The sequence below is a fragment of the Microcaecilia unicolor genome, chromosome 5, assembly GCF_901765095.1.
Source record: "Microcaecilia unicolor chromosome 5, aMicUni1.1, whole genome shotgun sequence".
Taxonomy (NCBI): Eukaryota; Metazoa; Chordata; class Amphibia; order Gymnophiona; family Siphonopidae; genus Microcaecilia; species Microcaecilia unicolor.
This window is the reverse complement of record NC_044035.1, coordinates 215,697,166-215,723,984: the sequence shown is the minus strand read 5'-3', so window position 1 is coordinate 215,723,984 and position 26,819 is coordinate 215,697,166. Positions and strand designations below refer to the sequence as shown.

The following is a 26,819-nucleotide window of genomic DNA, read 5'->3' as shown; positions in this document are numbered from 1 at the left end:
CAGCCATAGGATAAGAGCAGGGGAAGGAGGAACTAGAAGACCAATAGGAGAGAAGCAAGGGAAGCCAGGCAGAGGAAGAGCAGACCCAGATGGGTGGAAGCAAAGCAATCAAGGAGCCTAGAAGCCAGGCAGAGAGAGAGAGAGCAGAAACAGGTGCATGGAAGCAAAGAAATTAAGGAGCCTGCAACCACCGCTTTCTGAACAAACCCAGAGAGGACTACACACACATGGCTCAGGCAGTGTCAGTCAAGTGTGCGTGTCGACGGGACCCCGCGCAGCCCGAGGACGCCGCTTGCGTTGAGGTAGGGGACATGACAGTTCCCCACTGCTGAAATATCTGGCAGATGACTGAGGCACTGAGAGACCATTCTTAGGGTTAAAGGACTCTGCTTTCTTCTGGCTAAGTAGAGGAGTGTGGTAGCCATGTTAGTCCACTCTTAAGGTTATCAATAGAAATCAATGATTGAATATTTTAACACCCAACAGAAAGGACTTAACAAGGATCTGGGGTTCCTAGCCCATTATAAACCATAAAGCTATATTTCTCTGTTGATCACCCCACCCCTCACCTATCCACACCCATCCTGTTAGAATATCAATGATATGCTTTGATGTCCCCATGCATACCTCCTACCCACCCCCATCCTCCCACCCTGTCAGACTGTCATAGTAATGCTTGAATGTTTTCACTTATATACACTGTCAGCTAGCACATTTGCTTATTTCCGATCTGACGAAGAAGGGCAACCTTCGAAAGCTAATCAAGAAATGTATTACGTTATGTCCAATAAAAAAGGTATCATCTTATTTTCTTTTCCATGTTTTATTTTGTTTGATTTCTATTGATAACCTTCTGGCTAAGTAAATGGCTCTGAGGAAGATGTTTCAGGAAGCTGCCCATGTCTATATCTGGATTACTTGCTGAAGAGGAGGTAAGATCTGGTTCCAGGTAATACATCACCACCTGATTGTGTGTACTAATATTACCTGGTTGAGAATTCGATCCTGGAAGTTCTTGACAGCATTCCAGGCTGCTCGCAACTACATGAGATTCATATGATATCTCTGTTCTTGGGCGGGGGGGGTGTCCAAGAACCTCTGTATGGAGACCATCGAGGTGTGCTCCCCACCCCACCTCATCAGTGGTGAGAACCTTGTGATGTAAAATGGGTTGGAATGGGAGGCCTCAGATTAGATTGCGTGACACCATCCACCACTGAAGAGAGTGGTGGAGCCATGGAGTTATCTGGATACAGACAGAAAAAGGTCTCATGGCCTGAGTCCATTGAGAGGAGAGTGCCCATTGAGGAATTTGAAATTGAAGGTGAGCTAATGGTGTTACATGAATTGTTGAGGCCATGTGACTGAGGAGGTGGACCATCTGATGTGCAGATATACGAGTTGCCTGGGGCACCTGAGTGATGAGATGCATTATTTTGTTTGCCCTCTGCTGAGGAAGGAACACTTGGCCTTGAGTTGTGTCGAGCAGAGCACCTATGAATTCCAATGTCTGTGCTGGTTGAAGATGCAATTTGGGGTAGTTGACTACAAATCCAAGGAGTTCTAGGAGTTCTATAATCAACTTCATGGATTTTGCGGCGGTGGATTTCTGAGTGGCTGACTTGATTAACAAGTTGCCCAGGAAAGGGAAGACATGGATACTCCATCTCTGAAGTGCTGCAGCTACTACTACCAAACAGTTTGTAAATACTTGAGGTGCACAGGCCAATCCAATTGGTAAGATATTTCCAGTAAGCGGATAGAATAAGTATGTGGGTTTACACCTCCTTGAGGTCCAGAGGGCAAAGCCAATCATTGAGCTGTATCATGGGGAGTAGTGGCCCCAGAGATATCATGTAAAACTTTTCTTTGTGAAGAAATTTCTTTAAGTCTCATAGATCGAGAATTGTACATATTCCTCCTGTCTTTTTCTGAATCAGAAAATATCTGGAGTAGAAAGCTTGATCCCTGTCCGGTGAAGGACCTGGTTCTACTGCATTCTGTCGGAGGAGAACCAAGAGCTCCTTCTGTAATAAATTAAGTTGGAGGGAGATGAAATAACTCTATTGGTGGATGATCTGGGGGTCTTGCTTGCCAATGCAGAGCATAGCCGTGTTGGATTGTGTGTAAGACCTAGCGACTGGAGGAGATGAGAGCCCATCTTTGACAGGAAGGTTTGTTGGTATGGACAACTGGACAGTGGCAATGCTCTCTAGTAAGGAGTAGGCTGCTGCTTTGACTAGGTGTTTGGACTTCTGTCCATGCTGCTGCCTCGGATGGGATCGTTCATGTGTAGAGCTGTGAGGTGGAGGAGGTGGAGGGGTATAACGATGCCAAGAAGAAGAAGAATTAGAGCATCTATAACCTCCTTCTACTGTGGCCTAGATAATGTTCTTATTCTATCTGTATGTTTTTTGATTAGATCAGCCAAACAAGTTGTCTCCACAGCAAGTAAGTTCTGCAAGGCGGTCCTGGACAGCAGATTCAAGGTCAGAGACTCTGAGCCAAGACAAATTGGTGCATTGCTATTCCTAGAGCAGAGATGTGGGAAGAGATGTCGAAAGCATCAAAGGCCCATCTATGAGAGGCTAGGAGTTTTTTGTGAAATGTTTGGAACTCTTCTTGTTTATTCTACAAACAATAAAGAATTCTGTAGAAGAGATTTTAAATAAATGGTGGAATAAAGCTGGTAGTCTAAAATGCTATTGGTTAAGCACTGTGGCTTGGAAAGTTTTTCTGCCGAAGAGTCCAAAGTTCTTGCTTCTCTTTCTTGAGGACCAGAAGCATTGGATCTAGCACTGTGAGTGTATTTTAAAGCAGACTCTACCACTAATGAATGATGTGGTAGCTGTGTCATTTCAAATACTGCACATTTTTGTATTCTATACATTGTGTAAATTTTCTGTGGGGCAATTTGGACTGACAGAGGGGTCACCCAGATTTTTAATAAACTAGTTTTCATAACTGAATGGAGCGGTAATGTAATACCCTCTCTTGGTGGAGAATCATAGTCACCTGAAAAAGTTCTGCTCGAGGTTCTTCTTCTGTGTCCAGATTGAAAGTTATAGCATGAGCCATTTCACAAAGAAAATCTGGAAAGGATATACTTTCTGGGAGTGATTTTCTCCCCCGAGGTGGCAGAGAAGGATCAAATGGGATGTCACAGGACTCCTCATCCGAGAGGTCCTGTAGGTCATGATCTGTCTTCCAGGAGAGATCTGAGTTGGACTCTGCAAAGTACTGCTCATGAGGAGTATGTGGGAGAGACAGCCAATTTGTACGTCAAGTATATGTCAAATTGCGTTGACCTATAAGTGCATTCACTCTGCTGCGCCCCAGTATCTCGCCACTCTTGTCTCTCCCTACACCTCCCCTTGGGCACTCTGCTCTGCTGATAGATCTCTCTTGTCTGTTCCCTTCTCCTCTACTGCTAATTCCAAACTCCATTCCTTTTACCTCGTTGCACCACACGCCTGGAAAAGACTTCCAGAGCCTGTACGTCTAGCCCCATCTTTGGCCGCCTTAAGTCCAGGCTAAAAGCCCACCTCTTTGACACTGCTTTTGACTCCTAGTCACTACTCACTTGCCCTGTACCCTACCTCCTTAATTGACTCCTAGCCACTACTCACTTGCCCTGTACCCTACCTCTTTAATTCCCTTACCTCTTAATTGTTCTGTATGTTTACCTGTCTTATTTAGATTGTAAGCTCTTTGAGCAGGGATTGTCTTTTTCGTATTTGGTGTACAGCGCTGCGTATGCCTTGTAGCGCTATAGAAGTGATAAGTAGTAGTAGTAGATATATTTACTTCTGATGTTGGAGAAAGTTCCTCTGCTGATGACGATACATGTGTGAATCAGGTACCGAGCTGCTTCCAACAGTCAACGTGAAGCCGGTGTATGGGAAAATTAGGTTCTTACCATGATAATTTTTTTTTCCTTTAGTCATAGCAGATGAAGCCATTACGTATGGGTTGTGTCCATCAACCAGCAGGGGGAGATAGAGAGCACTCAACTTTTCTCAGTGCCTCATGGCCAGCTAGCTCCACTGCCTCTTCAGTATTTGAAGCTTCCAAAGCAGTATGGCAAATCGCAATGGGAATAACATGAACTTTCCTCACAGCAAACGATGGCTCCTCAACAAGGGCATGAACTCAACAAAGGAGGGAATGAACTCATCCTCCTGGAGGGAATAAACTCGTCCTCCACTTTGTATAAACGGAGGGAATACTTGCATCCTCCTGGAGGGAATAAATTCATCCTCCCAAAACATGAACTGAAGGGAATGAACTCATCCTCCTATAACTGTAGCAAGAATCCTGAAGACTGTTTCCGACTCCCCAAGGAAGGAATATAACTTCAGGAAACAAGAACAGCACCTAAAATCAGAATCACTGCAATACAGACAATCATACAGGGAGGGCTCATGGCTTCATCTGCTATGACTAAAGGAAAGAAAATTATCATGGTAAGAACCTAATTTTCCCTTCCTTGTCATCAAGCAGATGAAGCCATTACGTATGGGATGTAACAAAGCAATCCCTAAATAGGGTGGGAACAAGCCACACCACGCGCTAGCACCTGTGCTCCAAAACGCACATCCCTCCTGGCAGCCACATCCAGCCTGTAATGTAGGGCGAAAGAGAGCTTAGGAGCCCATGTTGCAGCACTGCAAATCTCATGAAGAGATAGTGCTCCAGTTTCCGCCCAGGAAGAGGAAATCGCTCTTGTGGAATGTGCCTTAAAGGCTTCAGGCGGAGCCCGGCCAGACAGCAGATATGCAGAAAAGATAGCTTCTTTGAGCCAACGGGCAATAGTGGCTTTAGACGCTGAAGACTCTCTGCGAGGACCTGCAAACAGCACAAAAAGATGATCAGAGGTCCTGAAAGAATTTGTAATTTGCAGATACTGCAACAGAGTCCTGCGCACATCCAAAAGGTGCAACTGCCCAAATGAACCTGGAAACTCCTCCTCAACAAAGGAGGGAAGAAAAACAGGCTGGTTTAGGTGAAACGCTGAAACCACCTTAGGCATGAAGGAAGGCACGGTCCGAACCGTGACCCCTGACTCTGAGAATTGCAGAAAAGGGTCTCTACAGGACAGCGCCTTGAGCTCTGACACCTGTCTCGCCGAGGTAATGGCCACTAAAAAGACGGCCTTCAGTGTCAAATCTTTCTCTGAAGCACGCCGAAGCGGTTCAAAGGGAGCCCCCTGAAGGGCCTTCAATACTAACCTCAGGTTCCAAGCTGGACAAGGTGCCCACACGGGAGGACGGAGCCGAAGCACCCCTCTAAGAAACCGTGCCACATCTGGATGAGCAGCTAAGGACACGCCTTCAACCTTGCCAAGCAGGGAGGCCAATGCTGCCACTTGCACCCGCAGGAAATTATAGGCCAAGCCTTTGTGTACACCATCCTGCAAAAAGTCCAGAATCGGCGAGACAGGAGCCCGCAACGGAGAAAGCGCTCTTGAAACACACCAGACTTCAAACTGGCACCAAATCCTGGCATAAGCCACGGAAGTGGAGCGCTTATGGGCCTGCAGGAGAGTGGAAATTACCTTATTTGAGTAGCCTTTATCTCTCAATTGCGCTCTCTCAATCGCCATGCCATAAGACCAAAGCGGCAGGCGTCCTCCATGGCCACCGGACCCTGTGACAACAGGTGCGGAACCAGAGGTAACGGAAAGGGAGCCTCCAACAGCATCTGTCGGAGGTCCGCATACCAAGGCCTCCTGGGCCAATCCGGGGCGATGAGCACCACTTCTCCTGGATGCAGCCGAATCCGCAGGAGCACTCGCCTTATCAAGGGCCACAGAGGGAAGACATACAGCAAGCCCAGGGGCCATGGTTGAGCCAAGGCATCCAACCCAGCACAGCGAGGATCCCTCCGTCTGCTGAAGAAGCACGGGACTTTGGCATTGGAACTGGTCGCCATAAGATCCATCACTGGCTTGCCCCATTTGGCACATATCTGCAGGAATACATCGTCTGCTAGTTCCCACTCCGCTGGATCGATCTGATGCCTGCTTAGATAGTCGGCTTGCACGTTGCTCTGACCTGCAATGTGAGCTGCTGACAGGGACTGTAGATGCAGCGCGGCCCAGTGGCAAATTTGTTCGGCCTGCGCGGCTAGAGCTCTGCACTGAGTGCCGCCTTGTCGATGTATGTAGGCCACTGCTGTCGTGTTGTCCGACATCACTCGGACAGCCAATCCTTCCAGGGTCACTTGAAAGGACAGAAGAGCCAGAAACACCGCTTTCAACTCCAGGCGGTTGATAGACCACTCCGACTTGTCGGGCATCCACAGACCCTGGGCATGCTTCCCCTGGCAATGTGTGCCCCAGCCCTTCAGGCTGGCATCTGTCACCACTAGACACCAATCAGGGCGCGCCAGCAGCATTCCCCGCCGCAACATGCTGTCCGAGAGCCACCACTCCATACTGAGGCGGGCCGCAGGGAGCCAAGAAAGTCTGCACTGATAATCCTGAGATACTGGAGACCATCGTTGAAGTAGAGAATACTGTAGAGGTCTCAGGTGCACTCTCGCCCATGGCACCACTTACAAGGTGGCCATCATCGATCCCAACAGCTGGACAATGTCCCAAGCTCGCAGGCAGGGCATCCTCAGGAGCAGACAGACCTGATTCTGAAGCTTGCACCGCCTTTGTTCGGAAAGAAACACATAGCCCGAGGCTGTGTCAAACCTGGCCCCCAAATATTCTAGAGATTGCGAGGGGGTCAGGTAACTTTTGGCCATATTGACGACCCAGCCCAGAGATTGAAGGACTGAAACCACTCTGGCTGTAGCTAGATAACTCACTTTTTCGGAGTCTGCTCTGATGAGCCAGTCGTCTAGGTACGGGTGAACCCGGATACCCTCTCGCCTGAGAAAGCCAGCTACCACCACCATTACTTTGGAGAAGGTTCGGGGAGCTGTGGCGAGGCCAAAAGGCAAGGCCCAAAACTGGAAATGTTTTCCCAACACCGCAAACAACAGATACTTCTGGTGCGGGGGCCAAATTGGTATGTGCAAGTAAGCTTCTTTCAGGTCCAGAGACGTGAGAAACTCTCCTGGCTGTACCGCCGCAATGACAGAGCGCAGGGTTTCCATGTGAAAATGCCGCACTCTTAAGGACTTGTTTAGCTCTTTTAAGTCCAGGATCGGGCGAAAAGACCCGCCTTTTCGTGGCACCACAAAGTAAATGGAGTAGCGGCCTAGGCCTTCTTCAGCAGGAGGCACCGGGGTCACAGCCCCTATCTGGCACAGACTGTGCAGAGTCTCCTCTACCGCCGCCCGTTTGGCAGCAGAACTGCATCGGGACTCCACAAACACGTCTCTCACCGGGGCATTGAATTCTATTCGGTATCCGTCTCTGATCAGGTCCAAGACCCACTGATCTGCGGAGATTTTGGCCCACTCCTGGAAAAAGAGGGAAAGTCTTCCTTCGATGACAGGAAACGAGGAGAGGGCCGGTGCACCATCATTGAGAGGGTCGCTCCTGAACTCCAGGCCTTGAACCGGCAGCTGCGGAAAGTTTGTCCGAGCGAAAGGAGTTTATCTGCTGAAAGTGGGCACGCGAAGTGAACCCAGCAGCACACCCTGGGCGGTACCTTCTAGCTTCACGGAAGCGAGGTCTGTAAGAGGAGCGGATCGCCTGACCCGTAGAGGAAGGCTTCGGCCTATCTTCGGGTAAGCGCTGAGGTTTGGAATCCCCCAGGCCTTTAACAATGTTTTCCAGCTCCTCACCAAACAGGAGAAGGCCTTGAAAGGGCAACTTCACCAACCTTTGCTTAGAAGCCATGTCCGCTGCCCAATGTCGTAGCCAAAGAGTGCGGCGAGCCGCCACTGCTACAGCCATTTGCTTAGCCGAAGCTCTGACCACATCATAAAGGGCGTCAGCCAAAAAGGACAAGGCCGACTCCATCCACGGAGCCACTTCAGATAAGGTCTCCGCTCCATCACTGGGCTGTTCCACTGCCTGCTGTAACCAAGCCAGGCAGGCTCTAGCAGCATAACAACTGCATGCAGACGCCCGAACAGTGAGACCTGCCAAATCAAAGGACCGCTTCAGAGCTGAATCAAGCCTGTGGTCTTGAATATCCTTCAGGGCAAGACCTCCTTCAACAGGGAGGGTAGCTCTCTTTGTCACAGCCGTGACCAGGACATCCACATTAGGCATTGCAAAGCGAGCCAAATGATCCTCAGTCAGAGGGTATAATTGCCCCATAGCCCTGGCAACCTTCAAAGGTCCCGCGGGGTCAGCCCATTGAGCCGAAATAAGCTCTTGGATGGAGTCATGCAAAGGAAAGGCTCGAGCAGGCTTTCTGGTACTAGCCATCCTTGGATTAACCGAGGAGGCTATGCCACTCCCAGGATCTTCAATCGAGAGGGCTTGTAAGGCATCTGAAATAAACGCTGGCAGCTCCTCGCGGTGGAAAATCCTCACCGCAGACGGATCATCAAGCTCCTGTGGCAATTCTGCACCCGACTCTGGCTCCTCAGCCCAAGAAGTTCTGCCAGACCCCTCAGAATCCTCATAGCCCGACCACGGGGGGGGGGGGGGGGGGGGGGAAAGGGGGGGTGCGCCACACTCAGAAGGGGAATTAGCCCTTCTGCGTTTATCAGGAGGATAAGAAACAGACAAAGCCAACTCCAAAAGGCAAGGATCCACCGGGGGACAGGCAGAGGGTCCGAAGATCCCTGTGGAAGAGCTATTTTAAGCATGTATGCCCTATGCAGCATTAAAACAAAATCAGGGGAGAAAACCGCTCCCTGACTGCCCGGATCCTGCCCAGGGCTATCAGCTCTATTATTAGCCTCACTCAGAGGACCCCCCCCCCCCCCGGATTCAGGGCTCTCCGTCGCAACGGAGGCCGCGCCATGTGGAAAGTCCAAAATGGTGTCCGCTGCCAGCTCAGAGCGCGAAAGATCGCCGCTCGCCATGCTCGGGCCGGCTCTACCGTCTGTACAGCACGAATTACAGAGCCCCACTGCTGATTTGCGTTTGCCACATTTAGAACAGCGCTTTACAGTCTCCGCAGCCATCGCCGAAAATGGCGGCAAAATTCAAAAATGGCGGTTCGCGCCAAAAACGTCCCGATTGCGGGCCCACCCCGGAGGAGTCAGAAAACACTCTTACCTCACTGGACCGAGTATCACAGCTCCGGTCCTGCAGAAGAATCTCAAGAAAAAAACCTCTTTTCCAAGATCGCTGCGACTTTAATTAATTATTTATTTTTTAACGCTGTGAGGAAAGCAGAGGCAAAAGAGGTAAATAAAAACACTCCGGAGGCTCAGATAAGTGGGAAAGGCAGGGAAAGGCGAACCAATCTGCCTGCATCCACTGAGTGGGAAAGGACAGGGAAAAGCAAGCTAATATGTCCACATCCACGGGGGCATGGGTAAGGCAGGGAAAGGGCTGACCTATGTGCCTTCAAAGTGAAGCTGCTTTAGCCTCTAACACCCCGGCTAACAACTGGCAAGCCAGGAGCCACCCCCAGGCAGATTTTGATTGAGCTCGAAGAAGCTACAGCCACCCTGCTTGGGGAGATAGAGAATACTGAAGAGGCAGTGGAGCTAGCTGGCCATGAAGCACTGTGAAAAGTTGAGTGCTCTTTATCTCCCCCTGCTGGTTGATGGACACAACCCATACGTAATGGCTTCATCTGCTTGAGGACAAGTAAGGGACCTTTTCCATGACTGTCTCTCCAATGTATCCATGGGCTAGGCTGAGATAGGTGCAAGCACCATGTATGCCTGTAGAGACTACGATTGCAGTAACCCTGACAGCTCTTCCTTGAGCATTGCCCAGATTTCCTCAATTTCCTCATGCAGGGTAGACGTCAGTATCAGCTGAGAAACCGGTGTGGTTGCAGCCTGAGATGTAGCCTGTGCAGACATAGAAAATTTAGAAGACCGAACAACCTAGGAGGCTACAGTTTCATGCAATACAAGTGGGTGCAGAAAGCTTGCAACCCAGGTGGCAGGTGCAAATTGCAACTCTAGTGGTCAACTGTGCTACACAGGGGTTGTGAAGTACAGGAAAATATATTAAGAGTTGTGCACAACATGTGGAAGTGCACCACAGCTGAATCAAAGAACTGTGCAATTGGGCAATTGAGCCAGCTCCAAATCATCACTGGCTACTAAACTTCTTTGGCTGTATTATTTCTGTAACTACCACGCTGAAAGAATTTGGTAAGCCAGCTCAGTAGCTTATGCTGAAGCAGATTGTGGCCATCTGATTTGGTAGAACAGCCAACAGCTGAATTGTACAGCTTTGACCAAACAGGAAATGTAAACAGAATGAAAAACACAACTGCCTTACCTTAAACAGAGCCTACTGGGGAAGCTCTATGCATAGTTAAATAATTCAGTTCTGATTTTTTTTTAATGAGTAGAAAATGTCTCTAGGACAGAAAATAAAGGAAGAAAGGGATCTTTTTTCCCTTGCAGAAACAGAAACTAAAGAAAAGGAACACAAGGAGGAATACAGGATGAAACTGAAAGAAGCCAAGAGAGAGATACGTCTGGCAAAAGCGCAAGCGGAAGAACAAATGGCTAGAAACATAAGGAGGGGTGACAAAAATTTCTTCAGGTATATAAGTGAAAGGAGAATGACTAAAAAGGGAATTGTGAGACTAAAAGATACTGCGAACCGCTATGTGGATAATGATGAAGAAAAAGCAAATTTGCTAAATAGATACTTTTGTTCTGTTTTCACAGAAGAAAATCCTGGAGAAGGACCGCGATGGACTGCAAAAAGTACAAATGAGATTGAAGTGGATAGAGCACCGTTCACGGAAGAGAGTGTGTATGAACAGCTTGAAAAGCTAAAGGTGGATAAAGCCATGGGACCGGATGGGATCCACCCCAGGATATTGAGGGAGCTCAGAGAGGTTCTGGCGGGTCCTCTTAAAGATTTGTTTAACATATCCTTGCAGACGGGAGAGGTTCCGAGAGATTGGAGAACGGCGGAAGTGGTCCCTCTTCACAAGAGTGGTGATAGGGAAGAAGCTGGAAACTACAGGCCGGTAAGCCTCACTTCGGTTATTGGAAAAGTAATGGAAACGATGCTGAAGGAAAGGATAGTGAATTTCCTGGAAGCCAATAAGTTGCAAGATCCGAGACAATATGGTTTTACCAAAGGGGAATCGTGCCAAACGAATCTCATTGAGTTCTTTGATTGGGTGACAGGAGAATTGAATCAGGGACGAGCTACGGACGTAATCTACTTAGATTTCAGCAAAGCTTTTGACACGGTTCCCCACAGGAGGCTCTTAAATAAACTGGATGGGCTGAAGATAGGACCCGAAGTGGTGAACTGAATTAGGAACTGGTTGACGGACAGAAGCCAGAGGGTGGTGGTGAATGGAATTCGATCGGAGGAGGGAAAGGTGAGTAGTGGTGTGCCTCAGGGATTGGTGCTGAGACCGATTCTGTTCAATATATTTGTGAGTGACATTGCCGAAGGGTTAGAAGGTAAAGTTTGCCTATTTGAGGATGATACTAAGACCTGTAACAGAGTGGACACCCGGGAGGGAGTGGAAAACATGAAAAAGGATCTGAGGAAGCTAGAAGAATGGTCTAAGGTTTGGCAATTAAAATTCAATGCGAAGAAATGCAAAGTGATGCACTTAGGAAATAGAAATCCTCGGGAGATGTATGTGTTAGGCGGGGAGAATCTGATAGGTACGGACGGGGAGAGGGATCTTGGGGTGATAGTATTCGAGGATCTGAAGGCGACGAAACAGTGTGACAAGGCGGTGGCCGTAGCTAGAAGGTTGTTAGGCTGTATAGAGAGAGGTGTGACCAGCAGAAGAAAGGGGGTGTTGATGCCCCTGTATAAGTCGTTGGTGAGGCCCCACCTAGAGTACTGTGTTCAGTTTTGGAGGCCGTACCTTGCGAAGGATGTAAAAAGAATTGAAGCGGTGCAAAGAAAAGCTACGAGAATGGTAAGGGATTTGCATTACAAGACGTATGAGGAGAGACTTGATGACCTGAACATGTATACTCTGGAAGAAAGGAGAAACAGGGGTGATATGATACAGACGTTCAAATATTTGAAAAGTATTAATCCACAAACTAACCTTTTCCGGAGGTGCGAAGGCGGTAGAACGAGAGGACATGAAATGAGATTGAAGGGGGACAGACTCAAGAAAAATGTCAGGAAGTATTTTTTCACGGAGTAGTGGATGCTTGGAATGCCCTCCCGCGGGAGGTGGTGGAAATGAAAACGGTAACGGAATTCAAACATGCGTGGGATAAACATAAAGGAATCCTGTTCAGAAGGAATGGATCCTAAGGAGCTTAGCCGAGATAGGGTGGCAGAGCCGGTGGCGGGAGGCGGGGATAGTGCTGGGCAGACTTATACGGTCTGTGCCCTGAAGAGGACAGGTACAAATCAAAGTAGGGTATACACAACAAGTAGCACATATGAGTTTGTTGGGCAGACTGGATGGACCATGCAGGTCTTTTTCTGCCGTCATTTACTATGTTCCTATGTTACTATGTTATAGATAACTTCATAATATCAGAAAACAGAGAATCAATTCTTGTGGGAAATACATCCAAGGTCCTAGGCCAAGATAAACAGTCTAATCTCTAGCACAAACATATAGATAGGAGATCTTACACTGTGAAAAGTAAGACCACATAAGGCACAACATACAGCTGATACGAGAACCAACATACAAATAAACAGTATATTCCAGCGTATTCACAAATATAGCTCACAAAATTAGCAATTAGCTGACCTCAGGATCCATAGCGAAGAAAGAATAAAGGAAGCACTAAATGTGAGCTGCCTTTTTTTTAAAACGCAAGGAGAGAACAACTAATAAATGTCCAGATTTGCCTACTGAGCCCACTAAACTTAACGAGCCATTAACGAGCAAGTAGTAAACCCTGGCATGCACTAAAGACTTTTTTCCGATGACGGTAGCAACTAACGAAAACAGAATGCAGATGAGCAAATTGTGTAGAAACCCTACTGTGATGAGATGCACTAACCTTTTCCGATTGCCTTAACACTGGAAAATCTAACGAGAGGTCTATACCTCTCGTTGGGGCTGCGCGGGATTGAAAACTGCTACAAAAGTAACAAAAACAAAAAGTCGGGGGGGGGGGGGGGGGAAGTCAAGTGCTCGTCAGGGACCCCCGCTTCAAAAAAGACGTCTATTTTGGCCGTCATTCCCCCCTCCCCCAAAAGACGCCGCGCCACTCACCCCCTCCGATGCGGCTCAGTGCAGTTGAGGACGCCCATTAAAAAAAACGTCCATTTTGGCCGTCATTTCCCCCACTGTAATAATAAAAACATCTTTTTTGGCAGTGCTTCCCTCAGCTGAGAGACCTGGAAGTCTTTGAGCCAATCACAGTGCTGTGATTGGCTCAGGGACTTCCAAGGTCTCTCAGCTGAGTGAAGCACGGCCAAAAAAGACGTTTTTATTATTGCACTGGGGGGGGGGGGGGGGGGGAAATAATGGCCAAAATGGACGTTTTTTTTATCGGCGTCCTCAACTACACAGAGCTGCATCAGAGGGGGTGAGCGGCGCGGCATCTTGGGGGGGGGGGGGGAATGACGGCCAAAACAGACGTTTTTTTTTAATGGGCCTCCTCAACTGCACTGCCTCATCGGAGGGGTGAGCGGCACGACTTCTTCGGGTGGCACAGGGAGGCGTATTTGGCATGCGCAGAGCAGCCAGCATAACAATTGGCTGCTCTGCGCATGCTCGACCGGACGATTGGCCGAGTGTTTAACGATGGAATAGAGAATGCAAGTGAGCTACAACGAGCAGCTCATTTGCATTCCTATTCCTCGATGCATGCCCGTTCCTTACCGATTCGCTAAGGGAATCGGTAAGGGAAGGGCTCTTACGATTGTTTAGTGCATCTAGGCCTGTAAGTCATAAAGCTAGGATAGTCAGCAGCATAATTAGAAAAAAATCAAACACCAGCTGGCAGAAACAGGAAGAAAATTATGGCAAGAAAAAAACTGTATCAGGGGTAGTGACATAAAACAGCTAACCAGGGACAAGAAAGGCTTAGCACGGATAGCACAACTGATCATCCATAAGTACATAAATAATGCCACACTGGGAAAAGACCAAGGGTCCATCGAGCCCAGCATCCTGTCCACGACAGCGGCCAATCCAGGCCAAGGGCACCTAGCAAGCTTCCCAAACGTACAAACATTCTATACATGTTATTCCTAGAATTATGGATTTTTCCCAAGTCCATTTAGTAGCGGTTTATGGACTTGTCCTTTAGAAAACTGTCTAACCCCTTTTTAAACTCCGCCAAGCTAACCGCCTCCACCACGTTCTCCGACAACAAATTCCAGAGTTTAATTACGCGTTGGGTGAAGAAAAATTTTCTCCGATTTGTTTTAAATTTACTACACTGTAGTTTCATCGCATGCCCCCTAGTCCTAGTATTTTTGGAAAGCGTGAACAGACGCTTCACATCCACCTGTTCCACTCCACTCATTATTTTATATACCTCTATCATGTCTCCCCTCAGCCGTCTCTTCTCCAAGCTGAAAAGCCCTAGCCTCCTTAGTCTTTCTTCATAGGGAAGTCGTCCCATCCCTGCTATCATTTTAGTCGCCCTTCGCTGCACCTTTTCCAATTCCACTATATCTTTCTTGAGATGCGGCGACCAGAATTGAACACAATACTCAAGGTGCGGTTGCACCATGGAGCGATATAACGGCATTATAACATCCTCACACCTGTTTTCCATACCTTTCCTAATAATACCCAACATTCTATTTGCTTTCCGAGCCGCAGCAGCACACTGAGCAGAAGGTTTCAGTGTATTATCGACGACACCCAGATCCCTTTCTTGGTCTGTAATTCCTAACGTGGAACCTTGCATGACATAGCTATAATTCGGATTCTTTTTTCCCACATGCATCACCTTGCACTTGCTCACATTAAACGTCATCTGCCATCTAGCCGCCCAGTCTCCCAGTCTCGTAAAGTCCTTCTGTAATTTTTCACAATCCTGTCGCGAATTAACGACTTTGAATAACTTTGTGTCATCAGCAAATTTAATTACCTCGCTAGCTACTCCCATCTCTAAATAACTTATAAATATATTAAAAAGCAGCGGTCCTAGCACAGACCCCTGAGGAACCCCACTAACTACCCTTCTCCATTGTGAATACTGCCCATTTAACCCCACTCTCTGTTTCCTATCCTTCAACCAGTTTTTAATCCACAGTAGGACTTTTCCTCCTATCCCATGACCCTCCAATTTCCTCTGTAGCCTTTCATGAGGTACCTTGTCAAACGCCTTTTGAAAATCCAGATACACAATATCAACCGGCTCCCCTTTGTCCACGTTTGTTTACTCCTTCAAAGAATGACTTCCAAGATGACTTCAGCAGCAGTTTTTTCACAGAAAGTGGAGCAGCAGCTTCAAACCTCCACTTTCTGTGAAAAAACTACTGCTGAAGTCATCTTGGCTGATCAGTTGTGCTATCTGGGCTAAGCCTTTCTTGTCCCTGGTTAGCTGTTTTATGTCATCACCTCTGATGCATCCTTATTGGAGAAACGTGGCCACGTCGTCTGTACGAATAAAGAACCTGTTTGGACTTTCAGTGTCTGCTTTCTGTTGATCTCTTCTGTTGTTGAAAGACACTCGGCGCCTGTTTGCTATTCCAGGAAAAAAACTGTGACAGGATTTTAAAGCAGCACAGAAACAGGAGTAGCTAAAAACAGTTACAGAGAAGTAATAGCTGCTTAAAGAAACTGGAAGAGCAAGGCTTTGCAGATGATCAAAAGCCCCGCGCTGTTCCAAACAGCACTCTAAAAATAGCACTGGAACAGCGTGGGGCTTTGCCGCTCCTATGTTCAGAGATATTAGCATGCAAATTAGATCATGCTATTATCTCTGATTATACGGTAAAAGTGCGGGAGGATTGTGCCTGAGCATGCACTCAGGCACAATACTCAAGCGCATGTTTGACAGGTCCAGGCTGTCAAAAGCCCACAATCTGTCAAACACAGGGGCTGGAGGTCCATGGGACCCCAGACCCCCTTGCAATGCAAGGCCCTGGTGGCCTAGTGCTCCCCAAAGCCAGCCACATGGGGGCTGGAGGTCCGGTGGATCTCCAGTCCCCCTGATCCATCCTGGAATGCACTGGACGGGGCTTTACCACCAAATAAGGGAGTTTTTGCTTATATGGTGGTGAAGCCCCACCCAGTGCATCCTGCCACTCAGGTATGGGGGGGCGGGGAAGGGGGCCGCTAGACCACCAGGCTGGGCACTTGTGTTCACAGCCCACTGGGAAACCAGGGATTTTTTTTATTGGGGTGCAAGTGGGGTTAAGAGGGCTGGAGATCCACTGGGGGGGGGGGGGTCAGGGGGACTGGAGGTTCACCGGACCTCTAGCCCCTCTCACTGGCTTGAGGTGGGAGGGCAGGGTTCCTGTAGGGGGCCTGCTAGCATACAAATGCATGCTGGACAGGGCTCACCATTCCTTCCCAATGTTCTGCAAACCCTAACACAAGATCTGAGCTGGCGTAGGGTTTGGCGTGCTGCCTGCTGATCATTGGTGAGTAATAATAAAATATCTGTTTAACATGCATTTGCATGCTACTTGTGGTCAGAGCCTGTGAGCGCACTGTTTCACATGCTCGGTGGCTCTGATCATGGTGTGGTACCAAATGTGGGCACTAGTATTGCGCTAATAGCCTCTAGCACTCACGTTTGCTTCTGATCATTGGCCTGTCTGTCATTAACTCATGCAGCTGAGTAGGAAAGAGTCCCTGCTGTGACAAATGAACAGACCAGATATCTGTATATGTTTAAAAAGAAGCAAAAACAAAAAAGGAGGTAAAAACCCTCACGAAACCGTGAGATATGTTTAAAAAGAAACAGAAACACAGACAACACTAGTGCACTGAAATAAATCAGAAGAGGCTCACCAAATGCAGGCTGACTTCCAAAGGAGACAGTGGAAGTTTGGGGGAGGGGAGGGAGGTATGGATCTCAGAGACCTCTGAGATATACCTCAGCCCCACAGAACATCTGCCTTTTTTTTAACAGGAGCTTATATCAAATAAGGCACCTCCAACTCAACAGAAAACCAGGCATTAAACTGGGTCAGGAGAACAAGCCCAGGAAGGCACCCTCAACTCAACTGAAACACAGCTGAGAAGCTGGTTCAGAATAAGCCAAATAGGCACCCCAGCTCGAGACTCAGCAAAAAAAAACTGTCTCAGGACCACAAAACCCCAAAAGGGTAGTTAAAGCTCAAAATGACTAAAGTGAGAATTGAAATAAGTGTGACAGGCCTGAGAAAAAGAAGCTGCTTGCTTCTGATGTTCTTCAAAGGCATGCTGCACTGATATATTTATTTACCTGAGCTGAACATTGATAACTTCTCTCTGCTGGACTGTTGCTTTATGGCCTCACCATAATATGGCTGGAACGGCAGCTTCAGATCATCTGTGAGCTTTGTACTACATTCTTTCTGGCTCCTTTTGTCAACATCAGAATTTTGTACTGTGTCATTCTTCAAGGGAGAGGAGGCAAGGTAGGAATTTCCATAAGTAGTTAGACCAGTATCTTTGGATATATATGTTTTTGGCAGAGAGGTTTTGTCCTTCTCATTGAAATACGCTGTCCTGGTGAGAGAAATGTCATTGATACCCTCAGAAGTAATGCCTTTCTCCAAATTGGACTCTAAAGATGAACATTCTGCAAATGTCACTCGACAACCTTCTTTTAAACGACCCAGTGAAAGTTTTCCTGGGCAGCGCAATGATGAGCGTGATGGTGACAAAAGAGGTTGGCATTCTGTCAAAAAACAAACAAAAAACAGAAAAAAATAAAACCAATTACAGTTAACATTTCAAAACATCAGGATCTCCTGTGCCACATCTGCAAGATATACAGCACCAGCCACTACATGTGCCAGCAGAAATTCTTTGGTTCACTGTGGTAAATTTACCATAGCTTTCTTTAAATTCTGGCAGATGATAGCAAGAATTCATATCTTTTCAGTAACCAGTATAGCAGGGGAGGCTTTCTTTTAGGGTGGAGTATTTCAACATGTTATATGAAATTGTAGCAACCTTGTAGGAGGACTGAAGAATTCTTAAATACTGGGCAAGAGCTTAGGTAACTGACAAAGCCACATCATTTTTATAAATTACCTCTTCAGGGTAAGGGGAAGCAATGGCCATGTACTATCACTGATTTCACTAAATAGCTGAAAATCTAGTATAAAGAATTTAGACTGACGCCTGCCTATGGGAAGACAATGAATCTCAAATGAAAGTTTCACTTCATATGGTGGCAGATCCGGTGGCGGGAGGCGGGGATGGTGCTGGGCAGACTTATACAGTCTGTGACACAGCCGGTGGTGGGAGGCGGGACTGGTGGTTGGGAGGTGGGGATAGTGCTGGGCAGACTTATACGGTCTGTGACAGAACCGGTGGTGGGAGGCGGGGCTGGTGGTTGGGAGGCGGGGATAGTGCTGGGCAGACTTATACGGTCTGTGCCCTGAAAAGGACAGGTACAAAACAAGGTAAGGTATACACAAAAAGTAGCACATGTGAGTTTATCTTGTTGGGCAGACTGGATGGACCGTGCAGGTCTTTTTCTGCCATCATCTACTTTGTTACTATGTTACTATATGTCACCATCAGGCTTATTTTCGAAATAGGACTCCCATCTTTCGACACAAATTGCAAGATGGGCATCCATCTCCCAGGGTCGCCCAAATCGTCATAATCAAAAGCCGATTTTGGGCGTCCTCAACTGCTTTCCGTCGCGGGGACGACCAAAGTTCACGGGGGCGTGTCGGAAGCATAGCGAAGGTGGGACTGGGGCGTGCCTAACACATGGGCGTCCTCGGACGATAATGGAAAAAAGAAGGTCGTCCCTGACAAGCACTTGGCCGACTTTACTTGGTCCATTTTTTCTTGCAACCAAGCCTCAAAAAGGTGCCCGAACTGACCAGATGACCACCGGAGGGAATCGAGGATTATCTCCTCTTACTCCCCCAGTGGTCACTAACCCCCTCCCACCCTAAAAAAAACTTTAAAAATATTTTTTGCCAGCCTTTAATATCATACCCAGCTCCATGACAGCAGTATGCAGGTCCCTGGAGCAGTTTTAGTGGGTGCAGTGCACTTCAGGCAGGTTGACCCAGGCTCACCCCCTCCCCCACCTGTTACACTTGTGATGGTAAATGTGAGCCCTTCAAATCCCACCACAAACCCACTGTACCCACATGTAGGTGCCTCCCTTCACCCCTTAGGGCTATGGTAGTATTGTACAGTTGTGTGTAGTGAGTTTTGGGGGGGCTTAGCACCCAAAGGTAAGGGAGCTATGCACCTGGGAGCAATTTCTGAAGTCCACTGCAGTGCCCCCTAGGGTGACCGGTTGGTGTCCTGGCATGTGAGGGGGACCAGTGCACTACGAATGCTGGCTCCTTCCACAACCAAATGGCTTGGATTTGGCCGTTTCTGAGATGGGCATCCTTGGTTTCCATTATCGCTGAAAACCGGGGACGACCATCTCTAAGGACGACCATCTCTAAGGTCGACCTAAATGTTGAGATTTGGGCGTCCCTAACCGTATTATCAAAACGAAAGATGGCCACCCATCTTGTTTTGATAATACTGGTTTCCCCGCCCCTTCGCCGGGATGTCCTGCGAGGACGTCCTCAGGAAAACTTGGGCGCCCCGTTCGATTATGCCCCCCAAGGTTGGGGTTTTGTACGCCTTATAGGGTGGGTCATCAAAGGTGCAAGAGTGTCTAAGGCAGAGGATAGAGTATTGTTGTAAAAAGAAACAGCCTTGTTGACAGACGTGGTAGAGTGCTCGGAAAGAAAGGGGCGGATTTTACGGATGTTGCCACAGAAGAGAGGAGGTTTGAAACATGGGAGGATAGAGAGGAAGGGTCAATATCGTGAAGATTCCTAGATAAATTAGATAAGATAGGACGGGACTGGGAGGGAGGAGATTTAAGTGTGAAAGTTATACGATGGTGATCAGAGAGGGGAAGATCAGAGGCAAGGAAACTAGACGGTGAACAGTTAGAGGAGAAGATGAGATCAAGACAGTGACCATTTTGATGAGTGGGGGAGGTGGAGCATAGTTGGAGATTAAAGGAGGATGTTAAAGCGAGTAACTTGGAAATATAAGAGTTGGAAGGATCATTAGCAGGAATATTAAAGTCACCAAGGATGAGAGAGGGGGAGGAAGGATCATGGAAGAAGGCAAGCCAGGCATCAAAGTCACTGAGAAAGGATGAAAGGGACTTATCAGGGGGACGATAAATGACCGCTATTCGAAGAGGCAGAGGAGAGAAAAGGCAGATAGAGTGGACTTCAAAGGAGGAAAAACAGTGAGATTGAGGTGGAAGAAGGGGTTGAATTCTGGAGGAGGGAGAGAGAAGTAGTCCAATACCGCCCCCGCGACCAGCAGGGCGAGGAGTATGTGAAAAAAGATAACCGCCATGGCAGAGGGCTGCGACTGAAACAGAGTCATCAGGGCAGAGCCAGGTTTCTGTTATGGCAAGCAGATGGAGGTGACACGAGATAAAGAGGTCCTGGATATAGGGGAGTTTGTTACAGATAGAGTGGGCATTCCATAGGGCGCAAGAGAAGGGCAGAGAAGAGGAGGGGAGTAGAGGAATAGAGATGAGGTTAGAGAGGTCGCGGTGACATCTGTAGATAAAAGTTGGTGAGGAGGGCCAGGATTGGGATTGATGTCACCAGCTGAGAGTAAGAGAAGGAGTAAGAGAGAGTGGAGGAGGGTAGGAGAGGTGTGGCCACGAAGGCGTCGAAGGCGAGAGGTATTTAGGTGGAATGGGGAAGGCAAAATGGAGGGAAGAAAGAGACGGAGATTAAAAGCCAAGAGGGAGGAAGAGGGTAGGAGAGAAGGTGAGGTGATGAAGTCGATGGAGTGAGTTCCTGTAGCGGAGAGAGGTAGGGGTGAGGGAAAAGATTAGGAAGGGACAGGGCTAGGAAGAGAATGTGAATAGGGGGCCATAAATGACTGAGGTACTTTAACAACTGGGAAGAAGATTAGATGTAAAGAGAAAAATGCCCCGGCGCGCGGCACCTAGAGTGGAGGCCCTGAGTGGATCGGAGTGGACCTGGGTGTCACCCCGGAGAAGGCTATAAGGATATGCAGATGAGCTGCAAGTCCTCCACAGCACCTGAAAGGCAGCCGGTGGTAGAGCTGGGCACCTCTCAGCTGAGGAAAGGCTTAACAGGGGTTAGGCCGAAGCCAGCATTCCTCCCCCTGAGGGTCGCCTGATGCTAGAGTCCACCATAGGAGTCAGCATCCAAGAAAAAAAATCAAGCTGAAATCATGTGCTCAGTGTGCTGCAGCGGCCAAAAAAGCAAACAGAATGCTAGGAATTATTAGGAAAGGGATAGTAAATAGGACTAAGAATACTATAATGCCTCTGAATCGTTCCATGGTGCAACCTCAGCTTGAGTATTGCGTTCAAGTCTGGTCACCGATCTCAAAAAAGATATAACAGTGTTAGATAAAGTTCAAAGAAGAGCAACCAAAATGATAAAGAGGCTGGAACTCCTCCCATATGAAGAAAGACTAAATAGGTTAGGGCTCTTCAGCTTGGAAAAGAGATGTCTGAGGAGGGATATGATTGAGGTGTACAAACAAAATTCTAAGTGACGTAGAACGGGTAAAAGTGAATCAATTTTCACTCTTTCAAAAAAGTACAAAAACCAGGGGACACTCAATGACATTACATGGAAATTACTACTACTACTACTATTTAGCATTTCTATAGCACTACAAGGCGTACGCAGCGCTGCACAAACATAGAAGAAAGACAGTCCCTGCTCAAAGAGCTTACAATCTAATAGACAAAAAATAAAGTAAGCAAATCAAATCAATTAATGTGAACGGGAAGGAAGAGAGGAGGGTAGGTGGAGGCGAGTGGTTACGAGTCAAAAGCAATGTTAAAGAGGTGGGCTTTCAGTCTAGATTTAAAGGTGGCCAAGGATGGGGCAATACGTAGGGGCTCAGGAAGTTTATTCCAGGCGTAGGGTGCAGCGAGACAGAAGGCGCGAAGTCTGGAGTTGGCAGTAATGGAGAAGGGAACAGATAAGAAGGATTTATCCATGGAGCGGAGTGCACGGGAAGGGGTGTAGGGAAGGACGAGTGTGGAGAGATACTGGGGAGCAGCAGAGTGAGTACATTTATAGGTTAGTAGAAGAAGTTTGAACAGGATGCGAAAACGGATAGGGAGCCAGTGAAGGGTCTTGAGGAGAGGGGTAGTATGAGTAAAGCGACCCTGGTGGAAGACGAGACGGCAGCAGAGTTTTGAACCGACTGGAGGGGGGAGAGGTGACTAAGTGGGAGGCCAGCAAGAAGCAGATTGCAGTAGTCTAAACGAGAGGTGACAAGGGTGTGGATGAGGGTTTTGGTAGAGTGCTCGGAAAGAAAGGGGCGGATTTTACGGATGTTGTAAAGAAAGAAACGACAGGTCTTGGCAATCTGCTGGATATCAGCAGAGAAGGAGAGAGAAGAGTCAAAGATGACCCCAAGGTTTCGAGCTGAGGAGACAGGGAGAATGAGAAAGCCATCAACAGAAATAGAAAACGGGGGGAGCGGGGAGGTGGGTTTGGGGGGAAAAATGAGAAGCTCGGTTTTGGTTATATTTAATTTCAGGTGGCGTTGAGACATCCAGACAGCAATGTCAGACAAGCACGCTGAAACTTTGGTTTGGATGCAAGGTGAGATATCAGGGGTAGAAAGGTAGATTTGGGAGTCATCAGCATAGAAATGGTAGGAAAAGCCATGGGATGAGATTAATGAACCAAGGGAGGAAGTGTAGATAGAAAAGAGGAGTGGACCAAGAACAGAACCCTGAGGTACGCCGACAGGCAGAGGGATAGAAGTAGAAGAGGATCCACCAGAGTGAACACTAAAGGTGCGGAGGGAGAGTTAGGAAGAGAACCAGGAAAGGACAGAGCCCTGTAATCCAAGTGAGGACAGGGTATCGAGAAGTATGCTATGATCGACAGTGTCAAAAGCAGCGGAAAGATCAAGAAGAATGAGGATGGAATATTGACCTCTGGATTTAGCCAGTAATAGGTCATTGGAGACTTTAGTAAGCGCAGTTTTGGTTGAGTGGAGAGGGCGAAAACCAGATTGTAGTGGGTCAAGAATAGCATGTGAGGAGAGAAAATCAAGGCAGCGGCGAACAGCACGCTCAAGTAATTTGGAGAGAAAAGGAAGGAGGGAGATGGGTCGGTAATTAGAGGGACAAGTAGGGTCGAGTGAAGGCTTCTTAAGGAGAGGTGTGACCACAGCATGTTTAAAGGCAGCAGGGACAGTCGCAGTGGAAAGTGAGAGGTTGAGAATGTGACAGATAAAGGAATAAGAGCAGGAGAGATGGCATTAAGAAGGTGGGTGGGAATGGGATCAGAGGAACAGGTGGTACATTTTGAGGAAGAAAGGAGAAGTGTAGTTTCCTCAATAGTAACTTCAGGAAAGGAGGAAAGGGAATGAGGGGAAGGAGAGAGAGGGGAACGGACTAGTGGAAGGAGAGGTGGTGAGGTAGAGAAAGCAAGGTTTATCTTTTGAACCTTGTTGTGAAAGAATTCAGCAAGGGTCTGAGGAGATAATGAAGGGGGAGTTGGGGGAGGGGGCGCCTTGAGGAGAGAGTTCAATATGGTGAAGAGAAGTCGAGGATTAGAGCCAAGAGAGTTGGTCAGTTGGATATAATAATCCTGTTTGGCACGTAAAAGAGCAGATTGGAAGGAGGTCAGCATGAACTTAAAGTGTAAGAAATCAGCAAGGGCCCGAGATTTCCACCAGAGTTTTAAAATACTTTTAAAACAAATAGGAGGAAATATTTTTTCACTTAAAGAATATTAAACTCTGGAACTTTTTGCCAGAGGAAGTAGTAACAACGGTTAGTGTATCTGGGTTTTAAAAAAGTTTTGGACAAGTTCCTACAGGAAAAGTCCATGGTCTGCTATAGAGAGAAACATGGGGGAAGCTACTGTTTGCCCTGGGATTGATAGCATGGAATGTTACTACTATCTGGGTTTCTGCCAGGTACATATGTCCTGGATTGACCACTGTTGGAAGCAGGATACTGGGTTAGATGGACCATTGGCCTGACCCATTATGGCTATTCTTATATTCAAAATTCTGTTCAAATTGTACCACACACCTAATAGACTTCAGAGGATATATAGCTATGGTACAGAACATCGCTGGAGAGGCTGTACCCAAAGAGGAACTTTCCTACACATTTGATGGGATTGTGTCAAAGTTCAGACCTACTGGAAGCTTGTTGTCCAACTATGGGGGGACTTGTTAAATATTACTTTACTGCTGGTAATGCATACATTTCTGCTGAACGGAGCATCTTTGGGGGTGGAAGAGGACTACCAGAAATTGGTTGCAACAACAACTAAAATTTGTCCGTAATCTGAGTGGAAACAGGTGGGCCTACCCTGTAGGGTGCAACTCTTGGCTAAACTTGATCATCTCTATTTGATGACTAAGCGTTCGGCTATGAAATATGACACAATCATGGGCTCTTTCTTAGGAATCTGGTGACTTTATCAATTCTGGACAGGTCTTTTCATACTGATAGGGACACCGTGGGGCCTATATGATGTTCCTCATAATACCCCTTGTCTATGGCTGGTATTATTGTACTTCATTGACTCCCTTTTGTTGACTAGGGTAGGGGGAGAGAGGGATGGGGGGAACTGGAGTTTGTACATGCTTTATGATGCATTGTTTTCCTTGTCTGGTTGATGCTGGCTTGTTGATGTTTGTGAAAGTTGTACTATTGTATAAGCATAGGTGTGAATTTCTTATTACATTAATAAAATGACTATAAAAAAGGAAACTGTGGCACATTGGAAGTGCTGTGCATGCTCAGAAATTTACACCAAGCTCTTAGCTTTGGGACAGCTGTTTCATACCAGCAATATAGCAAAGTTTCTTACCTGAAGCAGGTGTTCTCCGAGGACAGCAGGCTGTATACTCTCACATGTGGGTGACGTCACGTCGGCCCGGAGGATTTTCTAGTAAAATCTAAAAAGTCTCTTCAAACAGTGTTCCATCGCGTGAGCAATCGCACCGTGCATGCGCGCACGCGCACGTCTTCCTGCTCGCCGCGCGGACACGCTCCTCAGTTGGATCCAAAAGATGAAAGAAATACAACTCCAAAGGGGGGGGGGGTGGGAGGGTTTGTGAGAATATACAGCCTGCTGTCCTCGGAGAACACCTGCTTCAGGTAAGAAACTTTGCTTTCTCCGAGGACAAGCAGGCTGATATACTCACATGTGGGGTATCCCTAGCCCCCAGGCTCACTCAACACAACAAAGAATGGTCAATTGGGCCTCGCAACGGCGAGGGCATAACAAAGATTGACCTGAAACAAGAAACATCTAACTGAGAGTGCAGCCTGGAACAGAATAAAAATGGGCCTAGGAGGGTTGGAGTTGGATTCTAAACCCCAAACAGATTCTGCAGCACCGACTGCCCAAACCGACTGTCGCGTCGACTATCCTGCTGAAGGCAGTAGTGAGATGTGAATGTGTGGACTGATGACCACGTCGCAGCCTTGCAGATCTCTTCAATAGTGGCTGACCTCAGATGAGCCACTGACGCAGCAATGGCCCTAACATTATGAGCCGTGACATGGCCCTCTAAAGTCAGCCCAGCTTGGGCATAAGTGAAGGAAATGCAATCTGCTAGCCAATTAGAGATGGTGCGTTTCCCGACAGCAACTCCCCTCTTGTTGGGATTAAAAGAAATAAACAACTGGGCGGACTGTCTGTGGGGGCTTGTCCGCTCCACATAAAAGGCCAATGCTCTTTTGCAGTCTAAAGTGTGCAGCTTGCTTTCGCCAGGACTTGTATGAGGACGAGGAAAAAATGTTGGCAAGACAATTGACTGGTTCAGATGGAACTCCGACACCACCTTTGGCAAGAACTTAGGGTGACTGCGGAGGACTACTCTGTGATGATGAAATTTAAGGTAAGGAGCATGAACCACTAGAGCCTGAAGCTCACTGACCCTACGAGCTGAAGTAACCGCCACCAAGAAAATGACCTTCCAGGTCAAGTACTTCAGATGGCAGGAATTCAGTGGCTCGAAAGGGGGTTTCATCAGCTGGGTGAGAACGACATTGAGATCCCATGACACCGGAGGAGGTTTGACAGGGGGCTTTGACAAAAGCAAACCTCTCATGAAGCGAACAACTAAAGGCTGTCCAGAGATAGGCTGACCTTCTACACGTTGATGGTAAGCACTAATCGCACTAAGGTGAACTCTTACGAAGTTGGTCTTGAGACCAGACTCTGATAAATGTAGAAGGTATTCAAGCAAGGTCTGTGTAGGACATGAAAAGGGGTCTAGGTCCCTGCTGTCACACCAGACGGCAAACCTCTTCCATTTAAAAGAGTAACATCTTTTAGTGGATTCTTTCCTGGAAGCAAGCAAGACTCCGGAGACACCCTCAGAAAGACCCAAGGAGGCGAACTCTACGCCCTCAATATCCAGGCTGTGAGAGCCAGAGACTGGAGGTTGGTATGCAGAAGCGCCCCCTCGTTCTGAGTAATGAGGGTTGGAAAACACTCCAATCTCCATGGTTCTTCGGAGGACAACTCCAGAAGAAGAGGGAACCAAATTTGACGGGGCCAAAAAGGCGCAATCAGAATCATGGTTCCGCAGTCTTGCCTGAGTTTCAGCAAAGTCTTCCCCACCAAAGGTATGGGAGGATACGCATACAGAAGGCCTGTCCCCCAATGAAGGAGAAAGGTATCCGATGCTAGCCTGCCGTGGGTC

At 47.7% G+C, this 26,819-nt stretch overlaps 1 protein-coding gene across 1 annotated transcript in view; it reads right to left on the bottom strand.

Annotated features, from left to right (window-relative positions):
* LRRC36 (leucine rich repeat containing 36) overlaps positions 1 to 26,819 on the bottom strand; it is a 663,184-nt gene that overhangs the window by 304,883 nt on the left and 331,482 nt on the right. The window contains 3 exon segments of the mRNA XM_030203754.1: positions 17,371 to 17,808; positions 18,621 to 18,629; positions 24,457 to 24,484. Coding sequence (XP_030059614.1) covers positions 17,371 to 17,808; positions 18,621 to 18,629; positions 24,457 to 24,484 — 475 coding nt within the window.